General features: G+C 35.9%; 6 protein-coding genes across 8 annotated transcripts; 4 read left to right on the top strand and 2 right to left on the bottom strand.

Moving 5' to 3' along the window:
* The first annotated feature begins 257 nt into the window (after positions 1 to 257).
* Positions 258 to 4877, top strand: LOC111806044 (FAD/NAD(P)-binding oxidoreductase). 3 transcript variants are annotated; one of them, XM_023691383.2, is made up of 14 exons: positions 258 to 474; positions 764 to 806; positions 949 to 1024; positions 1421 to 1480; positions 1592 to 1642; positions 2043 to 2097; positions 2206 to 2276; positions 2369 to 2420; positions 2740 to 2817; positions 3121 to 3210; positions 3457 to 3570; positions 4148 to 4216; positions 4318 to 4397; positions 4595 to 4877. In XM_023691383.2, exons 1-13 carry the CDS (start codon positions 307 to 309, stop codon positions 4372 to 4374), a joined length of 984 nt encoding a protein of 327 aa, XP_023547151.2. In that variant the 5' UTR covers positions 258 to 306; the 3' UTR covers positions 4375 to 4397; positions 4595 to 4877. The 3 variants fall into 3 exon arrangements, with proteins under 3 accessions (XP_023547151.2, XP_023547149.2, XP_023547148.2); XM_023691381.2 differs by having other exon boundaries at positions 4318 to 4423; XM_023691380.2 differs by having other exon boundaries at positions 4318 to 4877.
* Positions 4878 to 4932: 55 nt separating this feature from the next.
* LOC147790433 (uncharacterized) lies at positions 4933 to 7017 on the bottom strand. The gene is made up of 2 exons (XM_087128718.1): positions 6373 to 7017; positions 4933 to 5104 (listed from the first exon to the last, which is right to left on the bottom strand). The coding sequence occupies exons 1-2, from the start codon at positions 6760 to 6762 to the stop codon at positions 4949 to 4951; spliced, it is 546 nt and encodes a 181-aa protein (XP_086984844.1). The 5' UTR covers positions 6763 to 7017; the 3' UTR covers positions 4933 to 4948.
* A 1508-nt stretch (positions 7018 to 8525) lies between these two features.
* On the top strand, positions 8526 to 12460 carry LOC111805970 (binding protein). Its single transcript, XM_023691283.2, has 8 exons — positions 8526 to 8681; positions 8766 to 8894; positions 9441 to 9556; positions 9908 to 9989; positions 10599 to 10658; positions 10740 to 10847; positions 11760 to 11805; positions 12013 to 12460. The coding sequence occupies exons 1-8, from the start codon at positions 8607 to 8609 to the stop codon at positions 12222 to 12224; spliced, it is 828 nt and encodes a 275-aa protein (XP_023547051.2). The 5' UTR covers positions 8526 to 8606; the 3' UTR covers positions 12225 to 12460.
* A 798-nt stretch (positions 12461 to 13258) lies between these two features.
* Positions 13259 to 15718, top strand: LOC111805973 (uncharacterized protein At2g34160). Its single transcript, XM_023691285.2, has 5 exons — positions 13259 to 13555; positions 13639 to 13687; positions 14783 to 14845; positions 14924 to 14988; positions 15402 to 15718. Exons 1-5 carry the CDS (start codon positions 13436 to 13438, stop codon positions 15498 to 15500), a joined length of 396 nt encoding a protein of 131 aa, XP_023547053.2. The 5' UTR covers positions 13259 to 13435; the 3' UTR covers positions 15501 to 15718.
* A 366-nt stretch (positions 15719 to 16084) lies between these two features.
* Positions 16085 to 20028, bottom strand: LOC111805972 (uncharacterized). The gene is made up of 8 exons (XM_023691284.2): positions 19783 to 20028; positions 18443 to 18555; positions 17542 to 17613; positions 17155 to 17190; positions 16993 to 17038; positions 16818 to 16905; positions 16417 to 16474; positions 16085 to 16331 (listed from the first exon to the last, which is right to left on the bottom strand). Exons 1-8 carry the CDS (start codon positions 19859 to 19861, stop codon positions 16281 to 16283), a joined length of 543 nt encoding a protein of 180 aa, XP_023547052.1. The 5' UTR covers positions 19862 to 20028; the 3' UTR covers positions 16085 to 16280.
* A 1292-nt stretch (positions 20029 to 21320) lies between these two features.
* On the top strand, positions 21321 to 23245 carry LOC111785654 (uncharacterized). Its single transcript, XM_023666030.2, has 5 exons — positions 21321 to 21465; positions 21550 to 21670; positions 21805 to 21908; positions 22746 to 22877; positions 22968 to 23245. Exons 1-5 carry the CDS (start codon positions 21463 to 21465, stop codon positions 22992 to 22994), a joined length of 387 nt encoding a protein of 128 aa, XP_023521798.1. The 5' UTR covers positions 21321 to 21462; the 3' UTR covers positions 22995 to 23245.
* The last annotated feature ends 885 nt before the right edge of the window (positions 23246 to 24130 follow it).

Genomic DNA, 24130 nt, shown 5'->3' with positions numbered 1-24130 from the left:
TTTTTTAAAAAAAATAATAAAATAGTATGAGAAAAAGGGCCGTACGGAAACATATAATTTTATATTTGTTTTAGGGCAGCGGGTGGCCCAATAAGAATTGGGCTACAAACTAGAGGCCCAAATAATTGCATTCGAATTGGGCTCAAGTAGGACCAAGAAACCAGGCCCAGTGGCTAGGCCCATTTTCAAAAGTGGGCCCGTTACATGTCCATTTCTCAAAGTATCAAAAGGCAGGGGGTTTGTTTGTGTGCAGTGCTGCAATTATTCCATTACACATTTCGTACTCTTTTCTTTCCTCTGGCGATCATGGCTACGTTCCTCCGAAGGCTTGGCAACGCTGCTCCAGCTCTACGCTCCAATGCATTTGGAGGCCAATCAAAGATCCATTCTTCTAAGTATAGATTCCCTATCGGAGCTATTGCTGCAGTTTCTGGCGGAATCTCGTATATGTATTATGTTTCATCATCGGATTTGGTAATTCAGCTGGATTTTCGTGTTTTCTTATCTTGTTTTTAATTGTATGTGCCGGTTATAAGATCCATTTCGGAGGTTGATTGTATTGAATTGTTACATTCTTATTTATTTTCATGATTTGAAATCGTTGTGATGGATTGGTTTATTACTGAGCTTCATTTTCGTCGTTTGTTCGTATGATTTGGTTGTTGCGGCGTATTTTATTCTTATGATTATCGAAATTTAATGGACGTCTAGGATGAAGCATCTCTTTGGAGCTTAATGTTCTATTGGTAAATGTTATTCACAGGTTCATCTAGATCAAAACAGTGAAGCGGGAGGCCCAAAAGTTGGTCAGTTTGTTTCATTTGCTATTTCTAGAACAATTTGTTATAAAAGAAAGAAGAATCTGGCTTGAATGAACTTTTAAATTTTTTAGTTTTTTCTTACATTTCATAATCCATGAAAAACGGTTTTGTGCACTTCCATTTCCAGCACTCAAGTCGGATAAATGGATTGAATTCAAGCTGCAAGACACTGCACGGGTTACTCATGATACTCAGTTATTCAGGTACAAAATTTAGGATCCCCGTTTTATGGCACTTTAGTAGGATAATGAAGCATCTATTTGCTTTGAATACTATATAGATGCTTCAATTTTCGGATCCCCATTTTATAGAGATGTCTTTAATTTTAGATTTCAGGTATGGAATTGATGTGGGGTTAGCAGAAAACAATTACTAAGACTACGCCCCAAACTTTTCCCCTTGAAATAATGACCGGAGCCACTAGTCTCAATACATTTCGTCACACTACTATGTATTTTTGTGTTTGCTCTCAGCTCCTTTCTTCTTTCTACACTCCAATATATCATAACCTCACCCAAGTAATTTGTGCAGTAATGCTACTAATTATAAGTAGGGACTTTTTATGTATGCAATATTTTCTAATACACAAATTGGGGCAGGTTTTCATTTGATCCTACTGAAAAATTGGGGTTGCATGTCGCTTCATGCCTCCTGACGAGGTAAGTTTTTCTCTTTCCTCTTCCACCCTTCTTTTTCAATTTGGTCATGACTGCTAAGTTAAAAGGATTATGCTTCTGGTTATTCATCCCGGTGTGTTGTTGTAACCACAGAGCACCAAGTGGAGTAGATGCTGAGGGGAAAGTAAAATACGTTGTACGCCCGTAAGTCATCTTGTGCAAATATTGGCATGCTTGATTTTGATTTTACCTATATTTGATTATTGAAAATTTGGTATCAGTAAGTTGGAGTTTTTGAGGGTTTAGCATAATGATAAAAAGTCTTTTATAATTCAGCCAATTGATTATGTTTTCAAAATACTTACCTCCTTGGGAAGTTGAGACTTCCAGCCAGTCCATTCAATATTCACAGTTCAATCTTTATGATATTCCAGCTACTTTGCTACCTTCTTATTCACCAGCAATCCAACCTCTCTTCTTTATATTTACTTGATCTTCATGAAATGATTTTGTTTGCGAGTCTGTTTTTTGAAACATCAAGATGAGACTCGATTGTATTTATTGATGTATGTAATGTGATTCCCTGTATAATTATTCTGTCCAGGTATACACCTATATCAGATCCTGATTCAAAGGGATACTTTGATCTACTGATTAAGGTATGTTGTTCTTCACATGTATATTTCCTTAATGTATCTACTTATCCTTTTAAAGACAAAACTTCTATATGATTACTTAATTTGTGGTTTCTTTCGTGAATTTTGCAGGTATATCCTCAAGGAAAAATGAGTCAGCATTTTGCTAGCTTGAAACCTGGGGATGTGGTTGAAGTGAAAGGGTATTTTTAATTTATTTTGTCTTCCTAGTTACTTTCAGGCCATGTATTGTATATCGTATATGTCACCCTCTTTTCCCTTAATTGCTTTGCAGCCCCATTGAAAAGATCAGATACTCACCAAATATGAAGAAACACATTGGCATGGTAAGAAGAATCATCTCAGATTGACCGTGAAACTATACGCACACTAACTCAATTGCTGTGCATCCCCATTGAAAGCTCAGATACTCTAGTTTGCATATCATACTTTGGATTGGCAATCATTTTTAACTTGTAATTTAAAAGATAAAAGTTCATTTAATTTTTTTATTGACATGCAAGTTATATAGCTTTCTTTGTATCGAGAATGACCATTTCTATTATATGACAGGAAACTGAAAGACAGCTTAAGTGTAATTAGAGTAACTAAATACTGAGATCAACTATACGTGATATCTCCAAATTTTGTTTTCTGCCCATGCAGATTGCTGGTGGCACTGGAATTACTCCTATGCTTCAAGTCATTGATGCTATAGTAAAAAACCCAGATGACAATACCCAGGTGTGCAATCACTTAGTAAAGCAAGTTTCGTTGATTTAGAGAAAAGTCCCAATTGAAGACCCTAAACCCTATTTGGAGCTTGTGAAAATGCACCCCAATTGGAACTGTTGTAGTAATTTCCGGTATTTTCTATGGGCAGTGGAGCAGCATTTTCTTCTAACACTTAAGTGATGAACCTGGGAAAATTTGATAATAGACACCCTTTGATTTTTCAACCTACCTTCGTTTGTGCAGTACAAGCACAAAATTAGCTCAGCTGTAACTTTTTTATGATTGCTTGAGCATTTCCTTTAATGCTTACAGGTCTCGCTGATTTATGGGAATGTGTCGCCTGATGATATATTGCTTAAACAGAAACTTGACCTACTTGCATCTAGCCACCCAAATTTAAAGGTATCGTTTATTTGATTAATGAAAAACTGCTGTAATATTTAGAATTGTGTCCTATCAAATGATTGTGAGATGAACGATGACATATTAAGAACCTAGTTTCAGTAGCGTGTTCATGTATGAAGGACAGCCCTTAGTCATCACTAGGGTAATTTCATTTGTAAAGAGAGATAGAACAACAATTTATTGATCGAATGAAATTCCTGCCTCGTAATGAAAGTGATGGACTCAATGGTAATAAAAATGTAGGTCTTCTACACTGTTGACAATCCATCAAAGAGTTGGAAGGGAGGAAAAGGATACGTATCAAAGGATATGGCCATTAAAGGCTTACCTGCCCCTGGGGACGACACACTAATCCTCGTAAGTGTTTATTGTTGTTGTTGTTGCTGTAGTACTTCAGTAACCGGTAGTCTTTGCAGTTCTTATCTATTTCATTGAGATATGATCAATAAGAACCAGCCTACAAGTCATTTTCCTCTAGTGGGAAGGAAAATGAAAAAATGGTTTAAAAAATCTGTGTTGCCTCTTCCATCTATTGTTCCTATTATTATAATAACATATTGAATCATGCTCTTGTATATCAATTGGGCCGTCTAAATATCTTCATATCATCTAGACCTATATGTGAATTATATCAGTATAAATCGAGTGTGGCCTGTAGAGCCAGGCTCATAGATCCTGTTGTAGCCAATGGTCTGGCTACAAGTTACTTACTAGGACAAACCAATGAAGGCGTTCGAGTGCCTCCACACCCATATGGTTTTGAATGTACTTGTATACACACACCTGGCTACATGGCCAGGGCATTGGTATTGAGGCTTTTACACTAAGAGTCTATCTGTAATTTTTGGTTGAAATGGAAAGAAATTATATGTTTTATAGTTTTACTACCATTGTCATTTCTAGATACATAAACGACTCCCTTCCATGTGTTCAGGTATGCGGTCCACCAGGAATGATGAAACACATATCTGGGGAGAAGGCTAAAGATTACTCACAGGGAGAGGTATAGTAATATATTTGGGCTTTTCACTGTCCTTTCATGAACTTTAATTGATTATCGACTGTTATTACATAGTAATAATCTTTTTTACTGCTTTCTTGTAGCTTGCTGGCATCCTTCAGGAACTTGGATATACTAAGGAAATGGTCTACAAATTCTAACAAGATTGACGTATAAACTTTATGTGAGGAAGTATTTTCTGAAGCATAGGTAGATTTGAGTCTTTTGACCAAAAAAATTTAAATCAAAATAATTTCCAAGGTGATGTTCATTAGAAAAGTTAATCTTATGAAGGCCAGTTTATGTCGGCTTTTTCGACTTTTTCTTGAAGTGTATAACACTTGGCTGTTTGTTTCATGTCATGTTGTCCGAGTGAAATAGCATCTCAGCCGGGTCTACCAGGAATGCCTCTGGATTAAGAGGCCGGCATCTCATCCAATTCTAGGGTTAATAATAACACGACTGCTTCTCCATAAGTGGTTCGTATCTCGTACTTTTTTCAATTGTAGATTTCTTTTCGGATCGACTTTTTAAGTGCTTAAAAAGTGTGTTGAAGTTAAAAAATATATATTTTTAAGCACTTAGAAAGTCAATCCATACATGTTCGAACTTTTTATTTATGTAATCTTGATTCTATCAATTAGAAACTTATCCAATTCTTTAAGATTGATTGACTCTTCTATTGAGATAAGAAAGTAGGCATTTACATAGGTTCATCATTCTATGAACTCAAGCTCATTCATTAGCCTTCTGAATCTTAGTTCTAAACAACAAAATATAGAGTTTCTCCATTGAAAAGTATAGGAAACAACCTGTTGAGTGGGTCACAAATGACCCAAAACTTGAGCCAACAATACAATGCCAGGCCGGCCCATGAACTTTATCAAACTCCTGCATTAGGCCCCAACATCATTACTATAAATCGATATACAAAATGGAATGTCAAGGGAAAACATTTATTAAACACTGTTTTGTGTTCTAAAAGAGGTCCTTTTTGACAAGAATAGTTTAAGTATGCTGTAGCATACATTTTGGCTCGATTTGTTATTCATCTATGATCCTATAAACTTGGCTCATCTCACTCTACTAATCTCAAAACCCTTCTTGATCCTCGTCCCGTTACCAATCCGAGTCATACTAATTTAGTAATAAGTGAGATTCTTTCAAAGTGATTGCAAGGGAAATTAGCATTACTAAGCCAATGCACATGGATTGTAAGGAAAAGGAAGACTACATTTGAATGAAATATCAGATTGTGAGCTTAAAATATGTGCTAATCACTGATCTAAACACATGGGCTGTCGGATCCTTTGACCAAATGCCCACTTGAATTCTGTCTGATTTTTTTATTCTTTTATAATATAATACACTGATTTAGTGATTGAAGTGAACAACTGCCTCAATGATCAGAAACCTAGAGTTTGAGATGGATTGTGTTTAATTAGAGGATTTGGACATGGATTCGTTACTATATGATCAGAAACGTACTTGCATCCATCTTGAGTTACACTCATCTTTAGGGTTCGGTTGAACGGGCCAATCACAAATTCTTCTTTCTTATTTTCTTTTAAAATAGTTTTAAGTTTTTTCGGTTGTAGTGTTCGGGTTGGGTGGGTGCGACCTAAAATGTACTTGAACATTGTTGTTCTCGATAGAATCGAACCAAAAAGGAAAGCAAGAAAGTATCTTATCAAGGGCCTTCCATTTTGCTTTTTCTTTTTTGTGCAGTTCCTCTCAAACCCGGAATTTTCCATGTCCAAAAAAGGAAAGAAAAAGTGAGAGTTTGTGTAAAATTACAAATCCACCGCTAGCAAATATTGTTCTCTTCTGACTTTCCTTTTTAGGTTTCTCCTCAAGGTTTTTCGCTAGGAAGAGGTTTCCACCCTTTTTTATAAAGAATGTTTTGTTTCCTTCTCCAGCTAATATAGGATCTCACAATCCATCCCCTTCGGAGCCCTGTGTTCTTGCTGGCACTCGTTCCTCCTCGAAACAATGTGGGATCTCACAATTTGAGTAAAGTTTTTCATTTTGTGAAGCGGATCAATGATATGCTCGTAATGAGTATATATTTAAAGAGGAAAACAGAAATGATTCAAAGAAAACCCAAAAAAGGACAGAAATGTAACCACAAAACTTGGCAATGGAAGAATCTATGATACCTTTTTAATATTGTAAGCCATATACTTTGAGCTGAACTTCTCCAAGCTATCATAACTCCTCCTTGCAGTCCTAAAAGCCTCAACTTGCATCATCTCAGGCATGTCTGATACCAACACCTTCACTTGAAGAAACGCAGCCACTGATGCCAAATTTGTTTCCACTTGGGAGACTGACTTCCTCCCCTCGACCACCACCTTCCCTCCCCCGCCCCCGCCCCCGCCACCATTCTGATCACTTGCTTTCTTAGATTTTCCATTCAACCAGTTATACTTGTAAACAGATGTTTTATCCACCGAAACAGGGTTATGAGCTGGTACATTGTGATGAGCTCCATCCCGAGACTTGTAGAAGGATTTGAATCCCTTCATTTGCTTGTTTAGACTAGCCATTACGTTTACGTTCTCGTGGAGAATATATAGAGAACATGGAAGGGGGAGGAGTTTTTAAATAATGAAAAGAGTCAAACCATGTGATGAAGGATAATAAATTGGTTGTGATTTGATATATTTTGTGGAGCTGGGACACCCACACCCTTCACAGCCTTACTTGTAGGGTAAGGGTCCCTTGAAGTATATGGTAGGTTGATGTATTATTTGTCCTAAACAAAGGAGATAGCATTTTCAATGAAACAAAATGCTTCCCTAAATCAATGTTGTGGAGAGTTCGAACAAATGTTTGTCAAGACCAAAAAAACATATATATATATATATATATATAAAAGGTATTTTAAGGAATATGATGAACAACTCTCATTATTATTATTATCTTTATTTGAAGCTAGAGATTTGTGTCTATTTTATTGGATTTTCAAAAGAGTTTTGATAGATTCTTAAATTTTGATTTTGATTTTGTAATAAAATCTTTGGCCCGTTACGTATTGTCGTCAACCTCATGGTTTTGAGACGTGTTTACTAGAAAGAGGTTTTCACACATTTACAAGGAATGTTTCGTTCTTTTCTCCAACCGATGTGGGATCTCATACTCCACCTTCCTTGGGGAGCCAGTATCCTCTATACACTGCCCCAATCTTTGTCTCTGATACCATTTGTAAGAGTCTAAGCCCACCACCACCAAATATTGTCCGTTTTGGTTCGTTGCTGTTAGTCTCATGGTTTTAACACATCTCTATTAAAGAGGTTTTGTTTCCCTCTCTGACATGAGATCTCGCACTCTTGAACTCTAGGTTATTGACGAATTAATTTTTTTTAAAGTAATTTATTAAATAAATTTAAATTTTATCTATAGTATCTGAAATTTTCAATTTTATGTCTTTTAAATCCATGATTTTAAAAAAATAGAGTCTAAACTTGTAATATTGAAATTTAACCTCAAAATTTTTTAAAAAAATTTAAAATGACAAACTACTTTCTCTTGAGTTTATGATTTTTTTTTTAATAAATTATGTATAAATAATGTGAAATATTAAATATTTGTTAATATATCGACATTTTCATCTATATTTCCATCGACATAAAAAATGAATCAACATTTTCATTATATCAAAAAGTCACTAAATATTATATAAATAAACTAAACTATTTTAAAATAAATAAAATGGAGATAAAATTAATTTAATTATTAAATACAAGGTCTTTGTGGAAAACTTTGAGGGCAAAAGGGGGTTTTCACAATTGGTGGGTTTTTTTTCCAATTAATTTGGAGATCAATAATTAATAAAAAGATAATTGATATTTTGCTACATTATACTTCATGTAGAGGACCAAGCTACCGTAATACTTTATATTATATAGACAATTTTTTTTTAATAATTGATATCTTTATCAAAGTAATTTAATATAAAGTTCTATAATTATGACATTTAATAATTTATTGAACAAAATCTAATAATGGATGAAGTAATATAATTTTAATTAGTGTGTTATTTAGTATAATTATTATTTTATGGTTGAAAAGTGACATATAATTATTTCTTTATTTAATAAATATAATAGTGTAAGCTATGTAGCTTATATTATAAAGTTCATAATAATATTAAAACTAAGCAATGAAAATTGCATTATTTTGGGATTAATTAATTCACTTTATGATAAATATGTAACAGTTTAATGACCCGGCCCATAATGGGCATGGGCAAATTTGGAATTGCACGGTCCGGTCCGGTCCGGTCATTGTATGACAATATAACCGGAAACATAAACCGACTCGATCAGACCGGCATGCGAGCCAGACACAAACCTCACGGGAAGGCCACTGCTTCACAAGGAAGACGAAGATGCTCAGGCCGCCGTTTGCAAAGCGCTTATGGAATCCCACAGCACGCAGTTTTCTGCTTCGTTTCAGTCAATATGTAATTAGTTTCTCCATTTGCATCTTCTGTTCTACGGTTTTCTCTTTCATTTTTTGTTTCTCTGATTTGTATTGGTCTCTTTAGAGGGAACTTCATAGCAGAAATCGGAAAGCCATGGAGTTGATCGCCAAAGGATGGAGTGCTTTGAAGGAAGTCGATAGAGTTATTGATTACTGCGAGCTCAATGATCGCCGTCTCATCCCGCTTCTTCGGGTAATTGCTTTGAATTACACCTTGTTTCTGTTTTTCTCTTCCCAAATCGCTGAAATAATCGTTACGTTACTTTTTTACATTGCTAATAAATCATGTAACTAATTACTAATGCTTACTGATTACTGAGATGGATTTATGTGGAAAACAGTATCTGAATGCTTGATGTTCATGAAATTTCCTTGGATGTTTTCAGGATTTACTGAAAATTTACAGGCCTCAAGTTCAAATTCAATGCCATTTCATTTCTTTCATAATTAATATTTGTTCATAGTAGCTTAGTCCTATCCTAGCTGATTACGTCGAAAACTTGAGCTTTTGGGTTATCATCTTATGCTGCAGTTGAACAATTTGGTATTTGTGTCTGAATTAAAGAAATGTATGCCATTGTCCAGAAGCTAATGGGATGGCCTTCACAGAACAGCAGGCAGCTTTGCTTTTATTACTTTGGTTTTGGTTGCATTTTCTATGTACTTTCTCTGTTTTCTTTCTGTAATTGGGATTACTCTCTCACGAGATGGACGTTGTTCCCGTTTGCAAATGTTTCAGACAGCGAAGGAAAACTTTGAATTGGCTCTTGAAGTTGATAATTCAAATACCCATGCTAGATATTGGTTGTCAAAATTGCATTTGAAGTATCACGTCCCAGGGGGATGTAAAGCTGTGTAAGTGAACCTTGTACTTCTTTACTTGAACGATGCATTCGTTACTTGGGATAACTGCTGTAGTTCTTGAGTTTTGTGTTTCAAGCGTTATGGCTGTAATGTTTCGAAGGTAAGTGATAGGTCGGCATGGGAAAGAAATTCAGTATGACTCTTTTGAAACATCTACTTTCATTTGTTCATTGTCTGTTTCAAATCTCAGAAAACATGAAGTAGACGGGTTCATTTGTATTTATATTGTCTGTAAGTTTTTTGTATTTATATTGGACCACTGTGTGGCCATGTCTATTATATGGCTGCTGGTTTTTTGCTCAGGGACATGTTTTAGTCTCTTTTTCTTCTTTGTTGTAACAGGGGAGCTGCATTGTTGGTTGAAGCAGCAGATATGGGCGATCCAGATGCACAATATGAACTCGGTTGTCGTCTGAGAGTTGAGGTGAAACTGCTAATTTTTGTTGCTAGTGAATGCATTGTCCAATCCATAAATAAGAGCAAAGTTTTGGACCTTATTTAAAAAAGAAACTGTGAGATCTCACATCGGTTGGAGAGGAAAACGACATATTCCTTATAAGGGTGTGGAAACCTCTCCCTAGCAGATGCATTTTAAAAACCGTGAGTCTAATGACGGTACATAACGGGCCGAAACAGACAATATCTGCTAGCGGTGGGCTTGGATTGTTACAGAAACTTGGTTGAGTTGGTTAACTTCTAACTTATTTTCTTGGGTTAACTGTGGTTTTGGTTCCACCCCACTAACGAGGCCCATTCACCGAACACTAATTTTGATAGACATGGAGGATTTTTCTTTTTTCACCCAAAAGTTTGGACTTAGTAATCAAAAGATTGGACCTAAATCTGGTTAAGTAGGTGCGATGTCACATGCCTAACCATACGAGTTATTCTCATGGCATTAGGAGTAAATATCGTTTTTTGCCTATTGCTTGTAATCACGTTAGCAAGTTAGGTATTTATTCTTCCATGCTTGTATTTGTTGCCTCATCAACTACTTTGGTTTTTATTTAAGTCGGTGAAATGGTTTGTGCAGAATAAATATGTACAATCAGACCAACAAGCTTTCTATTATCTGGAGAAGGCTGTTGACCAGGTATGACGCCTAATTGCAGGCTCAAAGAGATCACATTTTCAAATTATGCATTAAACCTTACCTGCTCTTGCAATGTTCTAGCTGCATCCAGGTGCACTTTTTCTTTTAGGTGCAGTATATCTGACAGGAGACTGCGTGAAGCAAGATATTGCATCGGCATTATGGTGCTTCCATCGGGCCTCAGAGAAGGTAGTATAATGTATTCCTTTCATCATGATTATAGGCTCTACAATTCAAAAGCTGCATACCTTGGCACTGGGTTGCGGCCTAGTTCCAGGCAAGCATCGTCCGATATTCACCTCACACAGCATGGGCTTTTGCGCAATTACACGTGTGGGCCCTCCTTGATAATATACTTGTGAGATACCACATCGGTTGGGGAGGAGAACGAAGCATTCTTTATAAGGACGTGAAAACCTTTCTCTAGCAGACGCATTTTAAAAACTTTGAGGGAAAGCCCAAAGAGGACAATATCTGCTAGCGGTGGGCTTGGGCTGTTACAAATGATATCAGAGCTAGAATTGAGCGATGTGCCAGCGAAGAGGCTGAGCCCTGAAGGGGGTGAACACGAGGCAGTGTGCCATCAAGGACGTTGGACCCCAAAACGAGGTGGATTGGGGGCTCCCACATCGATTGGAGGAGGGAACGAGTGCCATTGAGGACGCTGGGCCCTGAAGGGGGGTGGACTGTGAGATCCCCACATCGGTTGGGGAGAAGAACGAAGCATTCTTTATCAGGGTGGAAACATCTCCCTAGTAGACATATTTTAAAAACCGGAAAAACCCAAAGTGGACAATATCTGCTAGCGGTGGGCTTGGGCCGTTATAATACTATTTCTCCCCTCCAATCCATACTTTTGATCCAGTTGCCTTTATATTCGTTCCTTTCATATGAAAATAATCCATCCATGACCCCTTTTTATTCCCTTGTTCACATATGACATATTTGCCATCTGGTTTTCTCTTCTATTTTAATCTTTTTATTCCATCATTGTATTAATCATTGGTTTCTTAATTTTCTGTTAGCACACTGTTGGAACATTTATGTTGTAGACAATGACTTTAACTGGTATAATAACTTCATGGCTTCTCATGTTCGCAGGGTCATGCTGGTGCAGCTATAGCATACGGATCTCTTCTTCTCAAAGGTAAGAATTTCTCTAGCTCCACAGCTTGGTACTAATTCAAAGTATTCCACAACGTTATTTAGAAAAAAGCATAAAAACTACATCATGATCTTAGATAGAAAGTTGTGGAGTTCGCATCGTATCGATGCATCGAAGTACTAGACGATTAAATAGAGCCAAATTTAGTAGCTACCCCTCATCTTTAGTCCTTTGATATGCATGTCTTAGGCGTTGAAGTACCCGAATCTCTAACGAAATTCAGCTTAAAGAATGGTTCTTCAACCAGAAAGGCTAGAAATAACCCAGATGGTCCTATGAGTTCAGTTGAGAGGGCTAGAGAACAGTTCAATGCAGCAGCAATCTCAGGGTGTGATCTTGGGCTCAAATGGTTAAACAGACTCGAAAAGGAAGAAAGGAATTTGTCGACCGAATCTGGATGACGCTATTGACATTAATATACACGTTATAGGACCGAGTTACCTCGAACAAATTGGTCTCCTTAAAGAAGAGTTTCTCTTCATATTAGTACATTAAACTTGATTAAAGATAATGTATGTTCTTTACTGGCTGATTTATATTATAACCCTCTGTATCTCTTTTGTACAAGCAGGCAAAGTAATTCCTTGATTCATCTGTATCATGATATATAATAAGCATTGGGTAGATTGCTTTGACATCTTCTCAAGCAGGCAAAGTAATTCCTTGAGCGATATTCTTTTTGTAACAGTCTAAATCTACTGCTAACAGATATTATCTTCTTTGAGCTTCCTCTCAATATTTTAAAACACGTATGCTAATGAAGGGTTTCTACGTCTCTATAGAAAATGGTTTGTTCCCCTTACCAACTGATGTGGGATCAGACAGTATAATCCACCTCCCTTTGGAGAGTAGAATGAGCGCCAATGAGGACGTTAGGCCACAAAGAAGGGTGGACTGTATTGTGAGATTCCACATCGGTTAGAGAATAGAGTGAAACATTTTTATAAGGGTATGGAAACCTCTCACTAGCATAAGCGTTTTAAAACTTTGGGAAGAAGTTCGGAAGGGAAAGCCCAAAGAGGATAATACGGTTAGCAATGGGTTTGGGCCGTTACACTTTTTCTAACCATTTTCTTGAAAAAATAATTCAAATTTGATATTTTAATTGTTGTCGGTCTCTTATACATAATAATCCCGAGCAAACAAAATATAAATATAACTTGAGAGTACATTATATTTTAAATAATTATTTTCAAATTTATAAATTATAAAAAAAAAACATGTCTATTTTAGTCATTATATTTACATTAATATTCATTTACATAATTTTTTTTTTTTTTTTTTTTTTTAAATTTCAAGTATTACATTTTAAACCCATAATAAATAACCATTTAGAAAGAAAAGAAAAAAAAAAGAAAAAAAAATAGTAGCAGAAAAAGAAGGGTATTATTGTACTTTCGCATACACATAAAATAATATAAAATCAAGGAAATGTTAATAGAGAGGAAGTAACAAAAAAAAGATCAGAAATTGTATTGCAGTGTTTTAGGGTTTTGTGTTGCATCAGAAATTGTGTTCCTTTGGCCTCCTCCAATAACCCTAAAAACTAGGGTTTTGGGTTTTGTGTTGCAGTGTTTTAGGGTTTTTGCGAGGTGAAGGAAGGAGGAGCTTGATGGAAGAAATTGTAGAAGGCGTGGATTCCATGAACTTGGGTTCCGATTCGTATAAGAAGAATCGGATTCAGGTCTCCAACACCAAGAAACCTTTGTTCTTCTATGTCAATCTCGCTAAGGTTTGCAATTTCGCTATGTTTCGATTCCATTTGTTCTTATAATGCGTCGTGTTTCTGATTTTTGTTTTCGGTTTTTAATGTAGAGGTACATGCAGCAGCATGATGTGGTTGAACTTTCTGCTCTTGGAATGGGTAATTTTTCTGCTTTATGCTTCCATTTTGTTCTCTAATAGGTCTGTGTAATTGTAATTGATTTGAAGTCTGCCTTAAAAGGACTTTAAATTCTGAGTTACGGGACTATCTGTTAATGATCAAGTAAAGTAATGTGCAATTTGCAATTAGTTTGTTTCCTTTCTGGTTGCCATTTGACTCTTTCAGTCTTACTTGGATCTGATGACGTTATTACTTCTCATCTCACAACCTGGGTGTTATGCCACAGTATGCGGATGACTGGGGGGACTAGAGTGTTGTTGGAACTAAATGGAATGTGCTGTGAATGATGTTTCGAAAAAGTTTGGAAGATGCATACTGATATTATTTTTGTTAATTTCAAGTTTTTGGATAACTGATAATCACCTGGAATTCTGTATCCAGAATGATACAAATTTGTTGAAAGACTTTCCAGCCGTAGTCATGTGAGATCCTACATCGGCTGGGGAGGAGAATGAAGCATTCTTTATAAGGATGTGGAAACTTCTCCCCAGCAGACGCGTTTTAAAAACCTTGAGAGGAATCCTGAAAGAGAAAACCCAAAGAGGACGATATCTGCTAGTGGTGGGCTTGGGTTGTTACTAATGGTATTAGAGCCAGACACCAGACGATGTGCCAGCGAGGAGACTGAACCCCAAAGGGGTGGGCACGAGGTGGTGTGCCAGCAAGGACGCCTGGCCCCGAAGGGGGGTGGATTGGGGGTCTCACATTGATTGGAGAAGTGAGCGAGTGCCAGCGAGGACGCAGGGCCCCGAAGAGGATGAATTGTGAGATCTCACATCAGTTGGGGGGAGAACGAAGCATACTTTATAAGGGTTTGAGAACCCCTCTCTCTAGTAGATGCGTTTTAAAAACCTTGAGGCGAAGTCCGAAAGGGAAAGCCCAAAACGGACAATATTTGCTAGCGGTGGGCGTGGGCCGTTATAGGTCATGTTTGGTTTTTGGTGCATCTTTTATCTATTTTTACCATCCCAATGAATGAACTTTATTGTATATTTTTTTTTTTGGGACTTACTCATGATTTGTCCATAAAAATTTATCTCCGACTACATTAATGAACATACCTTTGTTTTGCAGCAATTGCCACAGTTGTTACAGTTGCCGAAATTTTGAAAAACAATGGACTGGCTGTTGAGAAGAGTATGGTTTCTGGCTTTCTCGTTTTCAGATAAGAGTGTATACTTTTGTTCCTTTTAGTGACTAACATCGAATTTACAGAGATCACAACCTCAACTGTTGATATCAAGGACGACTCAAGGGGCCGACCTGTCCAGAAGGCTAAGGTAAAGATTGTCCCCATGCATATTTAAGATCTCCTAATTGGTAAATACTCGAAAAATCCTAACGGGGGGACGTTTACTAGAGAAGGTCAACTTTTGAACCTTCTTCAGTGCGTAGGAATTTTTAAAATGGCTGATAGAGTAATCATGGTTCCATTTGCATTCGGACATCAAAATATCGAAAAGTCTGGTTTGCAATGTTAACTTGCATGATCTGTGTGTTTTTTTTGTACGAAAAAAGAGACCGAGGTCCTATAAATCTTTTATACATTCATTATTTGTTGGATTTGTTACTTGTTTATGTTGAACGAAAACGTATTAGTTAGTGTTCTTCTATCACCATGGAACTCAATGAATTTGTTCTTTTCTTTCTCCAAGAGCTTCTTGAATACTGATTGTAACTTTGGCCTTGTCAGATCGAGATCTTGCTGGGTAAAACCGAAAACTTCGATGAATTGATGGCAGCTGCTGCCGAGGAAAGGGCGGAGACAGGTGATGCAGATGAGCAGAGTTAAAAGATGAATTACCACCATTTGCTGTATCTTTTATTTCTGCTATAATTTTTGTTTGTGATGAACCCAATTCTCCATCATTTATTGTAGCTCTCTAGGGGTACTTGAGGAGTTAAGGCACTATTTTTCATAGTCAGTTTGTTCATAGGTTTCGTTTTAGAGATCTTCAAAGTTTCTTTTGGAGTCTTTTGCCATATACAAAACCAATTTTTGCGTCGTTATTTTCTGCTTCCAATCTTTTGGATTTTAGAAGAAACTTTAATTTGTTAACCCTAATTAGTCCGTTTGAAGCACATGCACGAAGAAAATTGAGTTATGGTCAATATTTTTTTGATATTGTTTTATGGAATTCTCAAAATCAATAATTTTTTTACTTCGAATTTCGAAGGAAAAGGGCTATAGCACTTGAAGAAAATTTGTATATTCCAATGTAATATTGAGTCACGTTCGAAGGAAAAGGGCTATAGCACTTGAAGAAAATTTGTATATTCCAATGTAATATTGAGTCACGATCGATGTTTTTCGATATTGTTGTGGGGGTGTTCAAATTTGTTGACTTCGACACCGAGCTTATAGCACTTGGGATGTTGATAGAAACAGTCGTTTGAAATGTATGTATTACAAGAAGCAATATTGAATTGTTTCTATATTTGATTTCCATATCAAAAAGAAATAATCTGTTACAATGGAAAGAAGAATGGTGAGGCTTGGCCCTCTCAAAACGCTTCCTGCCTTTCAAATTGGGTATAAATCAAACAAGGAGTAAAGCCATTCTGATATTCACTAGTCCTTGGAGGTTAAGACCAGCAATCCCATTATACCAATAGTTATGTACTGCAATACCAATAATAACAACAAATAAAAGTTAGTGAACAACACTACGCTTCATTCCATTCTATTTTCAAGTAAAATTTCAAACCTTGATTATAGGCATCTCTGTCATGATAATTGTTGCGTAACCAACATATGGCAAGAAACTGCAAAAGAAAAACAAAAATCTTCTTTCCTTACTTCTAAACAGCTTAGGGTATTTCAAAACAACACATGAAATTGCTTGATATAGTTAGATTTCGGAAAAATAATGACAAGTTCAACCACGAAGGCATGCGATTGTGCTTCAAGAAAGTCATCGAGGACGATGACTAAGTTAAATGGGAGAGAATGTCACAATCTGTGATGCGATTGTGCCCCGAGAAAGTCATCGAAGACGATGATTAAGTTAAGTGGGGGAGAGTGTCACAACCATACTATGAAAAGAGCAGGTTGTGACCCTCATGTCAAGACAACCACACAGTACAACCACGAAGCTTGTGAATTTACCCGACGGCTTTCCCCATTAAGTGTTGTCTTTCCAACCAAAGCTGATCCTTGGCGTATAGTAGAATGTCATCAAATTCATTATTGTCACCTGCAGATTTAACACACAAGAAACGAGCAAAGCTCATTGCCAAACATTTAGCAAGAACACTTCATTGTCATGTTTCAGTTCAAGTACCTTTTGTAAGTATGTAAACCTCTCCTGTGTCTCTGGTCTCGTGGACCTGACAAGAATAACATTTAAAGAACAAGAATGGTTTCCTGCTAAGCCACTACCAACTTTCATAATTCTATAATCAAATAAGTTGTTTGCACTCTTGGTAAAAAAAAAAAACGTTACCTTGATTACACGATGAACGATTGGAATGACCTGTCCCTAGCAAATGTTACAAATGGAAATTAGTAGACGATTTACTAATGTGAATACGACGCAAGATATGTTAGGCAAGGAACTCGAACGATGGCTACGAAGTTTAAGACTCGATTAGACGTTAAGAGGTTCATAAAACACAACCGAAGATATAAACATGAAACATAAGGCCAATATTGATAACCATTTGAATTTTGTAGTCGAAGCTTATAAACATCTCTTCCACTTGGGCGTTTCTTAGTTTCGTTTCAAAATTCAAATAGCAGAACTCAAGTTTCTTTTGTATCCAAGAACTAGCTAAAATCAGTGTAGAAATGTATGATCACACCAGTACATGAAACATGAGAGCAAACTTACTTCAATTTTATACACAACGATCTCCCCTGCACGAATTGGATCTTCATTCATGTGGAGGAAGAGAATGTCGCCCTGCAACAGATAAAACTCCCATAAGAAGCCATAACAAAATTATCATAAGCCTTACCCCATTTATGCTTGGCCACTGTGCATTCTCAGATATGCTATGCTAGCAGCGCTAGGTGAATATAAACCAAAATGAAGCACTATAGAAATAAGAATAAGGTTAAATTAGAAATCTAGTCACTCAACCTCGAGATTTCTGACGACCCAAGACCACTGCTAGCAGATATTGTCTTCTTTGAGCTTTCCCTTTTGGGTTTCTCCTCAAGGTTTTAAAACGCGTGTACTAGAGAGAGGTTTCCACACTCTTACTAGGAATGCTCTGTACCCCTCTCCAACTAATGTGGGATCTCACAATCCACCCCTCTTAAGGGCCCAGCATCCTTGCTGGCACACCGTCCAGTGTCTGGCTCTAATACCATTTGTAACAGCCTAAGTCCACCGCTAGCAGATATTGTCCTCTTTGAACTTTCTTTTCTGGGTTTCCCCTCAGTTTTAAAATGCGTTTGTTACAGAGAGGTTTCCACACCCTTAAGGGATGGTTCATTCTCCTCTCCAACCAATATGGAATCTCACAATCCACCCTCCTTAGGGGCCCAACGTCCTCACAGGCGCACCGTTCGGTGTCTAGCTCTGATACCATTTGTAACAGCCCAAGCCTACAGCTAGAAGATATTGTCCGGTTTGAGCCGTTACAAATTTAGTCACTGAACTTACACATAAACTTCAAATATATATTTGATAGATCACTTGATTTTTAAAATTTCAAATGCATGGCTAAGAGTTAGGACCAATCTACTTAAGAGAATGAAGTTGCTTGTCTTAGAGATCAGCTCACCCTAGCAAAACCAGGTTCCATACTTTCAGAAAGCACAACCACCACAGGCGACTCACTGCCAGTCCAGCACATCAACCCTTTCCAAATCATCGATGCCATTGAAACGATCAAACCTGATACATTATGATATTGTTCTTAGAGTAAAGGAATGAAGAAGAGAAATACATATTGCAGATGAATACCAGGACTAAGGAGTTGGAATATAAAAACAAAAGCAGCTAAATCATTCTTCTCCATTCCTACATGCCTATATGTATGTTCCTTTCAGGGATGAAATGAAGAAAACTCGAACTAAGACTATAAATTTGGTGCTTGAATTTTGTTTAACTTTTATGCTTTGTGTCTATTTAGTTCTGGAGCTTAAAAATACATTTACGTCTCTAAATTTTAAACTATGATTTTTGTAACAGCCCAAACCCACCGCTAATAGATATTATCTGTTTTGGCCTGTTACGTATTACCATCAGCTTCATAGTTTTAAAACACGTCTATTAGGGAGAGATTTCCACACCCTTATAAGAAATGTTTCGTTCCCCTCTCCGATCAATGTGGGATCCCACAATCCACCCCCTTGAGTGCCAACGTCCTCACTGGCACACCGCGCGGTGTCTGACTCTGATACCATTTTGTAACAGCCCAAGCCCACCGCTAGTAGATATTGTCTACTTTGGCCCATTACATACCACTGTCGCCTCACGATTTTAAAACGCGTCTACTAAATAGAGGTTTCCACACCCTTATAAAGAATACTTCATTCCCCTCTCCAATCAACGTAGGATCTCACACAATTCTATACCACTTGCACCGTTTGTGATTCTATACACTTTCACCATTAGCAATGTTACAATCATGAAAGGACGTATCTATCAAACATTCATTAGCTAATTTAACACGACGGGACAAATAGAGATTGGGAGAAAGGAGTAAGTTGGATAAAGTAAAATAGAACAGAAAAAGTCAAAATCCTATCCAGTTTAAAGATTGTGACACTGTATTTTATCAAATTGTTCGTTTCTTTCAACCATTGATCTCCAAATCATGTCAAACTAGCATATATTTGTTCATCATGCGTTCCACATCCATCGTTTCGTTAACTATCACAAATTTAAATTCTGGAGACACTGAAACAAATTAGACCAAAATTATAGAAACTAAATGGGAAAATTCACACTACCAATGTCTAAAAATAACTCGCAGTTCTTGAATCATACAAAGAAGAACAGTTCAATACCCCATCAATTTGAATCATCAAGAAAAATCAAACGAATACTTCCCAGCAGATTGCTCATTTCATGAACAGCAAAATGTAAACAAAATGTTAAAAGATTGAATTTACGTACCAAAACTGACGGCCTGAGATAGAACCTTCCTGATTTTGATGGATTTGAAAGACTCAATGGTCTCTCCAATCCAACCCATGTCGGCTACCCTCTTGAATTGGGCTTAATGCGATCGATCAATGGAAATGAAAACTGGGTTTTTCTTGATTTTGAAGAACTTCTCTCGAGCTTTTACTATTCGGGATTTCGCGGGTTCAGTCGTCCCGGTTTGCGCTAGCGTCTTGATTTCTATTGGCGCCGATGACCAAAGTGGGCCCACCTCATGCACAAAAATAAATAAATATTAAAATTTTTAAAAAATATATTCTATTGGTCCCTAACATTTGAGCAAATTCTTATTTAGTCCTTCATTTTACAGTTAATTTAATTTTTAGTTGATTTTTGGGTTTTAAAATATTATATTTTTACCATTTTTAATTTTTTTTTAAAAATTTTAAAATGGGTTCTTTTAAGCCAATTTTTATTTAATTTTTAAAATTGTAGGAAGGTAAATATATTATTGGTTTTTTTCCTCAAAATTTAGCGGTATTGTTAAAAAATAAATAAAAATTAAAGAGTATTTTTGAAATAAAACACAAATTTAGAAGTATTTTTTTATTAATTTAGTCAATTTTTATTTAATTTTTAAAATTGTAGGAAGGTATTTGTATTATTCGTTTTTTTTCCTCAAAATTTAGTGGTATGGTTAAAAAATAAATAAAAGTTAAAAGGGTATTTTTGAAATAAAATATAAATTTAGAAGTATTTTTTTTTATTAATTTAGCTAATTTTTTGTTTAATTTTTAAAATCGTAGGAAGGTAAATGTATTATTTGTTTCTTTTTCCTCGAAATTTAGTGGTATTGTTAAAAAATAAATAAATAATTAAAGGGTATTTTTGAAATAAAATATAAATTTAGACGTATTTTTTATTAATTTAGCCAATTTTATTTAATTTTTAAAATTGTAGGAAGGTAAATGCATTATTTGTTTTTTTTTCCTCCAAATTGAGTGGTATTGTTAAAAAATAAATAAAAATTAAAAGGTATTTTTGAAATAAAATACAAATTTAGAATTATTTTTATTAATTTAGTCCATTTTTATTTAATTTTAAAAATTGTAGGAAAGTAAATGTATTATTGGTTTTTTTTTTTCACGAAGTGGAATTTTTAAAAAATAAATAAAAATTAAAGAGTATTTTTGAAATAAAATATAAATTTAGAAGTATTTTTATTAATTTAGCCAATTTTTATTATTCGTTTTTTTTTCCTTGAAATTTAATGGTATTGTTAAAAAATAAATAAAAATTAAAGGATATTTTTGAAATAAAATACAAATTTAAAAGGTATTTTTATTTAATTTTTATTTGGTACATTTATATTTTTAAAATTTAGAAATGTGAAAATGTAGTATTTTAAAATTTAGAATTATATGGTCCACTAATGGGCTGAGTGGATCCAAAAGTACAATTATATGGTCCAAGCCCAAGATCTAAACTGGGCCGGCCTTGTTAGATATATTGGGCTTGGGCCCAATTTAGACGTCAGTGTCCAAGGGTCTCGGCCCAGTGACCTTGAGTCTTCTCTATATCTTCCATACATATATCGTCAAGAATTTACCGGTAGCTCTTAAACCCTAATTTTGTTTCCCTCGAATTCTGCTGTCGTTGTGTTAAAACCCTACCTTTCTTCTTGGATCTAAAATGGTACTGTATCTTTGTTTGATGAACTTACGTTGATCTTTGTTTCATTCGTTTGCATGGATTTTTATGGTGGTTGTGTTTTTGCAGACAGGAGAAGCAGTGAATCCCAAAGCCTATCCTTTGGCCGATGCGCAGCTCACAATTACTATTCTTGATCTTGTTCAGCAGGCTGCTAACTACAAGCAGCTCAAGAAGGGCGCGAATGAAGGTAGCGTGATTTGTTTAAAGTTAGTGTGTTTCGTTTGATCAACGTTCTGGCTTCGTAAGAAGTATTCGGTGAGGATTTTGTATGGTGTTATTTGTTTTCCGTTGGTTAATGGTTTTCTTTTGATGGATTTTCAGCCACTAAGACGCTGAATAGAGGAATTTCGGAGTTTGTAGTGATGGCTGCTGATACTGAGCCGCTTGAGATTCTTCTCCATCTTCCATTGTTGGCTGAAGATAAGGTAAAACTATCTGTTGTTTGAACTTTCGGTTGATAGTCATGGTTTTCTGTTGTTACTTGTTAGTATAGAGATTTTGACGAATGGGTGAATGAACGTATTGAAGTATCCCCATATCTCCCCTGCTATTTATTGTACTGTTTCTTAACTAGTGAAACCTTAGTGTAAACAATGCAAGAATTTGGCGTTTATACAGACGCAATAGTTAACAGCTCTCTATTTTTTGTTTCATCGTTCTTTCTGGATTCTACGATGTAAAAGATGAATTTATCCTTTTGCCTTGTTATGGAGTCTCTTTTTGGATAGAGTTAGACCTGCGAGCTAGCTACGAAGAGTACTCTTCTCACTCCTCTCCCTATCGGTCTCATTACTTCGCTCCTTCACCTCTCCCACTCTGTAAAGTTGCTTCGCTCCTTTTGAGGATCGAGGTTTTGTGTGCTATGTCCATGCCAATAGACAAATGATTGATTAACCCATTCAAAACAATTTACGTGAGGGGCTTCTTCCATAACCCAAGCTCAAGAGATAAGAGGGCCCTAGAAAAACCTTTTTGTTTAGGGGTAAGGGGGTGCTAACATCACTCTAATACGCCCATAACAGTTATCTTCGGCCTCATGCTGATAATTATTCAATTATGGTTTGTTTGTAAAAGATCTCGAGGGAAAATGCCTTTTACTGTCATGTTATATTTGCAGATATTTGATCATATACAGTCCTTATAAGAACCAAATAGTAGGATGATTTCTTTTCCTGACTTCAATATCATAGAATTTTATGTTCCAAGATGAAAAATTGTGCTCATTGCTCTATGATATAATGGTTTTATACCCAAACTTGCAGAATGTGCCTTATGTATTTGTCCCTTCAAAGCAAGCTCTTGGCCGAGCATGTGGTGTCACTAGACCTGTAATTGCATGCTCTGTAACAACAAACGAGGGAAGCCAATTGAAATCTCAGATACAGCAACTGAAGGTAATTACTACCTCATCTTTCGTGAGGTATCATCTTTCTCAAGTATCTATTTCCCCTTGATAATACACTGTATTTCCTTCTTAAATGCAGGATGCCATTGAGAAGCTGTTGATTTGAAGCGTGTTCTATATGGCGTTCGGTATGATGGGCTTCTTTGATCGTCATGGTCGCTGCTCCGGAGGCTTTGACTGAAGTTGTTGTGCAATTAGGGGAAACTGCCTTGGTATTAACCTATATATATTGAGCTTCTTTTTTGCCATTAAGAATGAGACAAAGCACTCGTACAATTTTAATGACAGTTTAAGCTAATGTTTATCCCTGTGAGTTTGCCTCTATTTGATTAATGAAGCATGGCTTGTTCATCAGCATCTCTTTGCATTTTTGCACCATTATTGATAATATAATAGATGTGAAAAGAAGGGTCAATTATTGACCTTTCACATGCCATGGAAAAAGGAGTCCTAGATCGCTTAAGACTACAATGTCTCTGCTCAATTACATAATGATTAGCAATTATTAAACCATGGAAGATATGGTATGTTTGGGAGGTTCTTAATGATAATTGTTTTTTTCCGTTTATGGTTTTAAATTCTTGTACATTCACTTATGTCGAAGAATATTAATTCCGTGGGTTGTTTGGTATTTGGGTTATTAAGATATCTTCGATATGATATATTTTGGTCGTTCATAAAGATTGTATAAACATAGTTTGACTGGTCGTTCATAAAGATTGTATAAACATAGTATGACGGGAACTCGAATGTACTAGTTTGTTTTGATTCTTTAGTTTTAAAACATTTACCCACCTCCAAATTACTATTAAACTTGTTAAAATATTTCAAAATTTATTACCTTCCTAATAAACTAATTAAATAGTTTAATTTGTTTTTCTTTTTAATAATATAGGTATGGAATAATTATAGTTTTGTAATTTATATATATTTTTATAATATGTACCAATACATTTAAAAGGTGAAATTTATGATTCTGATAACGGTGTGATTGGAGCGTGACAGAAGGGAAAGAGGTGTGATTGGAGCGTGACAGAAGGGAAAGAGGTCGTAACGAAGTCGCAAACTTTCTTAAATTATGCAGGAGACTGGATAATAGGTGACGAGATATGTTCTCGAAAAGGAAGTCGTAGTAAATGAAGTAAGTTCAGATAGATGTCATGTAAGAATGGTAGATACTTATTTCTATTCAAATAAATGAATAATGTTGCATTATAAATGGTTTTCAATACCTTCTTTTTT

Source organism: Cucurbita pepo, chromosome 11, assembly GCF_057944985.1.
Source record: "Cucurbita pepo subsp. pepo isolate OVF chromosome 11, ASM5794498v1, whole genome shotgun sequence".
Classification (NCBI taxonomy): domain Eukaryota; kingdom Viridiplantae; phylum Streptophyta; class Magnoliopsida; order Cucurbitales; family Cucurbitaceae; genus Cucurbita; species Cucurbita pepo.
This window is presented reverse-complemented; position numbering and strand designations above follow the sequence as displayed.

Coding starts and splice junctions, on each gene's coding strand:
- LOC111806044 (XM_023691383.2), top strand. CDS start 307: ATGGCTACGTTCCTCCGAAGGCTTGGCAACGCTGCTCCAGCTCTACGC. Junction 1,481..1,591: donor GCTTCATGCCTCCTGACGAG/GTAAGTTTTTCT, acceptor TTGTAACCACAG/AGCACCAAGTGGAGTAGATG. Junction 4,217..4,317: donor AAGATTACTCACAGGGAGAG/GTATAGTAATAT, acceptor GCTTTCTTGTAG/CTTGCTGGCATCCTTCAGGA.
- LOC111805973 (XM_023691285.2), top strand. CDS start 13,436: ATGGAAGAAATTGTAGAAGGCGTGGATTCCATGAACTTGGGTTCCGAT. Junction 13,688..14,782: donor ACTTTCTGCTCTTGGAATGG/GTAATTTTTCTG, acceptor TTTGTTTTGCAG/CAATTGCCACAGTTGTTACA. Junction 14,989..15,401: donor GACCTGTCCAGAAGGCTAAG/GTAAAGATTGTC, acceptor TGGCCTTGTCAG/ATCGAGATCTTGCTGGGTAA.
- LOC111805972 (XM_023691284.2), bottom strand. CDS start 19,861: ATGGGTTGGATTGGAGAGACCATTGAGTCTTTCAAATCCATCAAAATC. Junction 17,191..17,541: donor TCGTTGTGTATAAAATTGAA/GTAAGTTTGCTC, acceptor AACATTTGCTAG/GGACAGGTCATTCCAATCGT. Junction 16,332..16,416: donor CAGAGATGCCTATAATCAAG/GTTTGAAATTTT, acceptor TTGGTATTGCAG/TACATAACTATTGGTATAAT.
- LOC147790433 (XM_087128718.1), bottom strand. CDS start 6,762: ATGGCTAGTCTAAACAAGCAAATGAAGGGATTCAAATCCTTCTACAAG. Junction 5,105..6,372: donor TGGCTTACAATATTAAAAAG/GTATCATAGATT, acceptor GGCCTAATGCAG/GAGTTTGATAAAGTTCATGG.
- LOC111785654 (XM_023666030.2), top strand. Junction 21,909..22,745: donor CATTGTTGGCTGAAGATAAG/GTAAAACTATCT, acceptor CCAAACTTGCAG/AATGTGCCTTATGTATTTGT. Junction 22,878..22,967: donor CTCAGATACAGCAACTGAAG/GTAATTACTACC, acceptor TCTTAAATGCAG/GATGCCATTGAGAAGCTGTT.
- LOC111805970 (XM_023691283.2), top strand. CDS start 8,607: ATGCTCAGGCCGCCGTTTGCAAAGCGCTTATGGAATCCCACAGCACGC. Junction 9,557..9,907: donor CCAGGGGGATGTAAAGCTGT/GTAAGTGAACCT, acceptor TTGTTGTAACAG/GGGAGCTGCATTGTTGGTTG. Junction 10,848..11,759: donor TCCATCGGGCCTCAGAGAAG/GTAGTATAATGT, acceptor TCATGTTCGCAG/GGTCATGCTGGTGCAGCTAT.